The following is an 8,461-nucleotide window of genomic DNA, read 5'->3' on the forward strand; positions in this document are numbered from 1 at the left end:
CTTGCTTGTTTTGCAGTATGATATTAAATCACACCCAGATCATTTTCTTCAGTATCATGTGGTATCTCTTCATCTCCCAGGTGGTATTCTGTTCCATAAGGGCCGGGGCTAGACGTTGCATGGTTCGATACGCGATAACCCGCCGCCGCGATAACCCGCTCCCGCGAGAGGGCGCTATCACGACCAACCAACATCGCCCACGGCTTCAATTTAGCAACGTCTAGGCCAGTTCCTGTCTCCTGAGATTTCCCAGGAGATACCCTAGACGTTGCTATACCGCTCCGACAAGTCCGATATATTGGTTGGTCGTGATAGCTAGCGTGATAGCTAACTTTGTCAAAAGTGCCAACCCCAACAATTTACAAGACCAAACTGGGGTCAAAGGTCATCTAGGGTCAATGGGATCAAAAATCTGATTTTTTTAAAACTCGAAACAGAAATAGGCCTAGCACAATCACTCATGCATGAACACAAATTCGCTGGCCCGCAGCTTCCGAGATAATTTCCGATAGAGCTTGTTTTTTATTTGATTTGAATTGATTTGATTTGATTAATTCGCAATTTCCACACAATAATGATACAGATTAAATAAAAGCATGACCCCCCAAAAATGTTTAAAAACGTATTTCCATTGCGGTCCCATAGCATATTTTTAAGGCTTCCGCTAGAGGGCGCTATTTACTACTGCACCAGATGGACAGGGTGACCGTTTTAGCCGATTTTCGGCTAACTTTGACAGGATTTTTGTTAAAAAACGAGTTTGACAGAAAATTTGACAGAATGGATTTTTTTGGCAGATTTCTGGCAGAATTCTGCAAAAATGGTTATTTGACAGAAAAACAACAAATTTGAACAAAAAATGGTACATTTGTTTAAGAAAGCTTCAATCCTTTCAAACAAACCCTTGCATAAAGGGACAGGTTGGCTGGTCTAGGTGCTGAGGTTGGAAACGGACTTTGTCGTGGCCGGATCCATGTTTTGCCGAAAATTTATGCGATAATTCACAACATCTTTATGAGACTATAGATTGTTTATAATGTAATTTGAACCTTAATAAAGGCAAAAGTACCAATCTGCATGTGATTTTCAGTGTTTATAGTGTATTTCGAGTAATTCTGGGGAATTTGGCAGATTTTTGATAAATCTGACAGATTTTTGATGTGCATTTAGCAGAATTTGGCTCTGGCCTTACGGTCACCCTGCAGATGGATCGGATCGAACGTACGTGAGCGTAGTTGCACGGTTGCTGCAGCTATTATTATTCTTTGACCTTTGACTGAGTTTGAGTTGCCTGAAATTTGTGATTGTCGTTCTGCACAGTTTGGGCGTATGTTCTTTTCTTGATCTACGTTGTGAGTAAAAAGGTAAGCCCTCATTAACGTCAGGCCAGCGGCTCCTTGCTGAGTACACAGGCAGACAGGAATCAGTAAACACACGGGAGATATTGCCGCGCCATGTGGCACTCAGTCATGCCATGAATGGCATATTGGCGGGGGGGGGGGGGGGGGGGGGGGGGGCGTGGCTGAAGCCAATCATGTCATTTTCAAATAGGCGGAATTTACAAAGAAGGTGTACTTATAATTTTTATATAACTAGCATGCAGGGGCGTATATCCTGGGGGGGGGGGGGGTGGAGGGTATACCCCCCACTTCTTTTTACCGGGGGGGGGGGGGGGGGGGATTTAATCATCCCCCACCTTTTTCGTGGTGAGAAACCAAAAAAATGCAAATTTCGAGGTATTTTTCGAACTTCCCAACAACCAAAAAGATGCACTTCTGTATCATGAACACCGCCCAGTACTAGTGTTTATGTAAAAAGTGGCGTAATGATGCAACATTAATCTTTTCTCTTTCAATCACAGTTTCAGTAGTCTGGTGGCATAGAGAATATGTAGAAATAGAGTTACAATGTACATGAAGCCTAGGTACCAAATGTTTCTGTTGACACAGTTGACTGTAGCCCCATAAATGTGGCCTATTTACTGGACTGCCTCCGTAAACATAGGCCACACATCCACATGTACAAAAATCGTGTCGACAGAGCCAAATTTTGATTTTCACATTTAGGCTTAGTTTGTAGGTTTTTTTTGCTTTAGAAGCATACTCACCCTCTTTACAGGCTAATCAGAAAGTGCTGCCTTTTTCAGATGTATATTTTTCGTGAAATTTCCAGATTCATTTTTACACGTTTGCGTATCAAAATTTCAACATGAAATTTCACAAAAATTAGACATCTGAAAAAGGCAGCACTTTCTGATTAGCCTGTAAAGAGGGTGAGTATGCTTCTAAAGCAAAAAAACCCTACAAACTAAGCCTAAATGTGAAAATCAAAATTTGGCTCCGTCGACACGATTTTTGTACATGTGGATGTGTGGCCTATGTTTACGGAGGCAGTCCAGTAAATAGGCCACATTTATGGGGCTAAGTTGACTGATGCAGTACTGATAAGGCCTAGGACTGTTGGACTGGTTGTGTCATGCAACAGTCCATTTCCTTGTTTTGCATGTTTTCAGTACCTTAAGTTTTGAGACTCTGATGCACAGTTTTGAGAGTGCCACATTTTTGGACTAGTTTGAATCCTGCCACAGTCAATTACAACGTACCTTGATCAAATTTATGTTTTCCCTTCCAGTTGAGAGACACGTCGTGTAAGCATGGGTTACAAACTATGGGTGGTGTTGGTGGGCGTCCGGATCCTACTGTGTCTGTGGCCGATGAATGCTTACATCCATCCAGATGAGTTCTTTCAGAACACTGAACCATTGGCAGGTAGTGTAACAACACAATGTGAATTGACGTGTTGGCTAATGTGACTTTTTAGGCTTTATCCAAAAGTGACCTTGGCAACCTCAAGCCGCCTTTTTTTTGTTTAACCCTAACCGCCCTGAATCCTTCAAAATCCTCTTTGCCAAAGTGGAGGAATTTGGAAGATTGAGGCTACATGGCAAAAGTGCGTTACTGATTTCGTAGGATGTACAATGCATTTGTCATGATCTTGGGCCGGACCTTGTGTTGTTTTTGCTCAGCCATGCATAAGTATAGGCCTGGATTACGCTTAAAATCCTCGGTACTGCTCCAGGATGTCACTGGCCAAGCCTCAATGATGGTCACTGCCGCAGGATTTTGCAGGATTCAGGGCAGGCAGTGGTCACCCCTCCACGGACCATATTCAAGAAATAATGGAGGAATTTGCAGAATTGAGGCTATAAATGCTACTTTTCCATGAGCCCAATTGGAGAATTTGGCAGGATTGAGGCTACATCCTAGCAAAAAAAGCCTAGGGAGTTAGGGTTAAATTACAGTGACCTGATATTTGTGTGATTGTGAATAATGTTAGGTGGCAGAAAATGTGATGTTCTTAGGTTCAGGTTCAGGTTCAGGTTGATTTATTTCCACAGTATTAATCCAACAAAAGTTAATCATGTACACATTACTAGGCAGATGAATCCATGCAAATCAACGCAGTTTTATGCATTTATGTTACATTATGGTGTTTTTCTTTGTTTTTGTTTTGCGTTTTGTCAGTTTCATTGCCGTTTTACCCCGAATTCCAAATATACCCCAAACTGCTTCACAACAAAATTAGATTCATATTTAACTATCCCTAACTCCCTATGAATTTTTGCTAGGATGCAACCGCAATCCTGCAAAATCCTCCAACTGCCTCCATGTAAAAATAGCATACAGCCTCAATCCTGCAAAATGGTCGGTTATTTCTTGAATGTGGTCCTTGGAGGGATGACCACTGCCTCAATCCTGCAAAAGCCTCCAGCAATCACTGTCAATATCTTGAGGCAGAGCCAGTGACATCCTGGAGCAGTGCGGAGAATTTCAAGTATAATCTAGGCCTAAATTTATGCACGGCTGAGCATAAACAACACAAGGTCCGGCCCAAGACTTTGACACACTGCATCCTCCAAAATCAGCAACACACTTTTGCCATGTAGCCTCAATCCTGCAAAATCCTCCATTTTGTAAAGAAGATTTTGGAGGATTTGGGAAGGTTGGGGTTCATACCCCATTTGGACTTTCTGTGAAGTCACAAATGTGTACAATTGTATTTGTCCTTTGTATGGACTATTAAAACATTGTTGTACATGTCTGGTTGTCTGTTTGTCTGGAATTCGAAAAAAAATCTGCCCAACATTGTTTATTGAGGAAACATGGTTAAATTGAAGAGGTTCACAATGCTGTGCTTTGCCAAACCCAATATGTAAAGTGTAAGGTCCATCTTGCATTGTATGGCCACAATAGATGTTTACCCCTTTAACTGAAAGCAAAGATTAGATTACGACAAGCTAAATTTTCATTGAACCTAAAACCTACATGTACCTGTACATCATGCTGTTTGAATGAGACAAATCTTTTGGTGCTTCGCTTGATCTAAATTCGTCATGACTTCGGCAGCGTATACGTCCCAGAAAATAAAAATATCCCTGCAAGATATCTACAGAAGAATAGACCCTTTAAATGCAAAGCTCTGTGAGAAAATGGCTGCAGTCAGATTTGAAACAGAGAACTTGAAACTGAAATCATGTCATCAATGTGAACATTTTTATTTCAGATATTTAATAACATCCTATTGGAAACAAAGTCTGATCATGATGAAACTCAGAGACACATGATCTGCCGTACATCTGTGCTATTACGTGTAGTTATCCCACAAGTCCAAATGGAACGCGGAATAAAGTAGTGCGTCTGGTCACATATGCCAAGAACGCGACTGGTCTGAGTAAATTATCTTTAAGCAACTTGACGCGCACTAAAGATGGCGCTGTATGCAAACTTTTCAGCGGTTTTACACGTGTGCAGCAAGGATACCACAGATTGTTGCCATGGATTGACCAATCAGGATCGAGGATTTCAAGTTTGCTTGAAGATAGTATAGGCCTACATGTAGGACGCATGATTTTCAATGAAACGTTTAGATAAATGGGCGGTGCTTGGAAATTCAAGAATAACACCATTTTTTTTAAAGTTTAGATAAACTGATTAATTATATAGTTGTCTTGTTATTCATTTGTTTACGTACAGGTGACATATTCGGAATGGAGACAATGCGTCCTTGGGAGTTTAATGCCACAAAGCCCTTGCGAAGCATCTTCTTTCCTCATATCACCAGTGGGTTGGGCATGAAGATACTCCAGTACGCCGACACAGCAGGGATTATATCACTCAGTCCTTACTCACTTTTAGTCATCCCGCGTCTCATGATGGTTGTGGTATCACTTCTCTGCATCGACTACCCAGTCTACATGATCTCCAAGTTACTCGAGATGAAAGCCGGGACGTGTCTCACAATCCTCGCCAGCTCGTTCGTGACCTTGGCGTACCACACCAAAACCTTCTCCAATTCCTACGAGACGATGACGTTTGCCCTGTTGCTTCTTCTGGTGGTCGATTCCAGATTGGACCAGTTCAAACTGCCTCGATCCGCTAAACCCTCATCTGAGAAGGGAGGCAAGAAAGAGGTGCTGAAAAGAGGAGAGAGGCCGAATCATGCATTCTGGATAGGTGTCTTCATCGTGGAAGGCACTTTCAACCGAATATCTTTCCCCTGTTATACTTTGATACCTATGGTCTTTTGGCTGACGGGATCTGCAACGGAATTCGGGGTTCAGGCGGTCCGGGAAGTTGTCCGAAACACTCTGGCCCTCTTGCCAGGAGCTATGACCATGCTTGTTTCGAATATCGTAATGGATTCTGTCTACTATGGTAGTTTAGACCCAGTAGTGTTGACCGACCCCCAGCTCCTCTTTGCAAACTTAAACTATGACTTTCTGGTGCATAACCTAACAGTGACTCCACTCAACTCATTAATGTATCACCTTGACATTGACAACATAGCTCAGCACGGCTTGCATCCGCGCATCACTCATATCTTTGTCAATCTCCCAATGCTGTTCTTACCCCTCGTTGTCTGTTTCGCAACTGAGGTTTTTGCCGTCGTCCGCGGGGCCCGTCAGACAACATCGACAGGTTTTACTGGGTCTAGTAGCCGAGCGTTCTTCATCCTATGCTTTGTCACGCCTACGTTTCTCTTGTCTCTGGTGCCACATCAAGAGGCACGTTTCATCCTTCCTGTCTTAGTGCCTCTTGTTTTACTGTATGCTGAGTTTGTCATGTCCGGCGTTTCCGTTCCCAATGTTCCATGGATTGTCTGGAACGTGCTTGGTTGCATCATGTTTGGGTTTGTCCATCAGGGTGGCGTGGTGCCCAGTGTCATGCACACGCATGGTTTAGTATCTCAGCCTACTCAGACACCAATACAATATCACTTCGTGTATTTTCACACTTACATGCCTCCGCGACACCTGGCCTTGTACAACCAGTCTCAGCCAGCTCTCCCGTCGCTCGACCAACCCACGGCCAAACCAGCCGAGTTGCCGAACACCATGACCTTTCACGACCTCATGGGCGCCGACAACCTCGCTCTCAGCACCACGGTCAATAATCTGCTCAGTTCCAAGCACACCCCGGTTCCCAAGTTCTTCAAGAAGGAGGTGTACGTGTTTGCGCCAGCGTCGCTGGACCCCGTGTTCTGTCGACTCGGCATCAAGCACAACTACAAGTTGGTGAAGACTTTCTTCCCGCATGTCAGTGCTGAAGACGTGCCCGAGTTTATGCCATCTTACACCTGTGTCGCGGAACCTGACAGAAATGCTCATCATAAGAACAGTCTGCAAAAGTGGCAGGCAATGTTCTCACTGAATATGTATAAAGCAGACGTAGTTCACATAGTTCCACAGACTGGAGTGCCTTAAGTTCGATATACACCCATTTCAGAATGGGGCTCTAGCATTCTGGCAAAATGAGACAGAATTGGGCACAAGTGGAGACAAATGCACACACACAAAAAATCGGCCTGAATTTTTTTCTCGATTTTTAGACTTATTGATATTTGTTATCTTTATGTCTACTCAACATATTTTAAAGAATTTTTTTTATAAAACGTGGAATAAAAGTGTTTTTAAGGAAAAAGAATTGGCATCTTTCATTTTCACGAATACAAAACTCAAAAACTTTCAATGCCATTTTCTCAGTATTTTACTTTTTTGACATGTCCATAAATGCAAACTTTAAACAGCCACAACTTGTCAACGGAATGTCCAATTGAAGTGCAACTAACATTATTGTAAGGAGAATATTATTCTCTTTCCTAATACTCACAAACCTGCAAACCCTCGTTTCGTCCTCTGCCCAGTTCTGTCTCATTTTGCCAGAATGACTCACACTTGATGTTTGAAAAAGTTCTGAGCTTGAATGTATTTCAGAAGATAGTTTTAGAGCATAGTACAGGCTATTCGCAAAGCATAGATTTATTTTTGCCGTTTAATTTTCGCACTTTAAAAAGTGTATCCACATTTTTATTGAACTTGAATAAAATAGAATTTTTAGTAGACATTTTATTATTTTGCCACAAATCTGATGAACTTGTTGAAATATATTTGCAAACTGTTTTGCATTGGTGCTCAAGTCACAGAATTTTCTTAGATAACATTGTTACGATGAGAATCATATGTGGATAAAAGCTATTCAAAGTTATTGAAGTTATTAAATTTATTCAAACTGACAACTTGGGTATCTTTCTTAAAAATGTTGGTAAATGGGAAATTGTATTCATGCAGCCTCGTCCCCAGTGCTTACTTTATTTCCAACCACGCTTCCAATAGTAAGCCCTGAATAGGAAACTTTCTTCCTGTATCCCGATTCGATACCGCAATTGGCTAGTAATGGATTTTTATCGTGCACTTGGCGTTTTTATTCACAACGTGCAGTGCGTGTTTTCGCGATCATTCGTCCACGCCTTCTCGAAAATACTAATTTCCTTTCCAATTTGTTCATATTAATATGAAATGTGATACTGCATGTTGTCTTGATAAAATCGTAACAGTTTAATTGAATAAATCATGTTTTCGTAACTCACGCCATGCTCGCGCTGCAAGGAATTGACTCTGTTTTTACCCCAGACCCCGCATACAAAAACAAACGCTAATGTAATGCACATGCAGGCACCATACTATTCCTCATTTGCATACGTGTTCAAAAATCTTGCACATGCAAATGATCCAAAACCAGGGTGAGAGAGCAGGTAGTGATGGGTGCGTACTGCTCGACACCCTGGGGACGAGGTTGGTATTCATGGTACACCTGTAACTTTTGTGGGAATAGAACAAAATAGTTTTTATGTTCCAAGTGATATACGTGATTCTTGATTTTGTAAAGATATTTAGTTGGCTTTTTCCTGTAAGGTTTAGAGTTTAGGTTTGGTATTGTTTTGGTTTTTTTTATTGGTCAAATGGTCAAAGTTCCTGATTTGTATAATTTCTGATCTTGAACATATCAAAATGTAGTTTACATGTATTTTGTTTAAATATTTCCATTTGTCTTTCCATTTTCTGAAATATAAGGGATGTGTTGGCCAGGTAACAGGCAAAGTCTGTTTTGGTTGAATTGTTAAT

The 8,461-nt window shown here is 41.7% G+C and overlaps 1 protein-coding gene across 1 annotated transcript; it reads left to right on the forward strand.

Annotated features, from left to right (window-relative positions):
* The first annotated feature begins 1,217 nt into the window (after window positions 1-1,217).
* LOC119723948 (GPI mannosyltransferase 4-like) lies at window positions 1,218-7,749 on the forward strand. The gene is made up of 3 exons (XM_038194866.1): window positions 1,218-1,364; window positions 2,632-2,768; window positions 5,034-7,749. The coding sequence occupies exons 2-3, from the start codon at window positions 2,654-2,656 to the stop codon at window positions 6,761-6,763; spliced, it is 1,845 nt and encodes a 614-aa protein (XP_038050794.1). The 5' UTR covers window positions 1,218-1,364; window positions 2,632-2,653; the 3' UTR covers window positions 6,764-7,749.
* Window positions 7,750-8,461: the final 712 nt, after the last annotated feature.

The sequence above is a fragment of the Patiria miniata genome, unplaced genomic scaffold, assembly GCF_015706575.1.
Source record: "Patiria miniata isolate m_02_andy unplaced genomic scaffold, ASM1570657v1 HiC_scaffold_17, whole genome shotgun sequence".
Lineage (NCBI taxonomy): Eukaryota > Metazoa > Echinodermata > Asteroidea > Valvatida > Asterinidae > Patiria > Patiria miniata.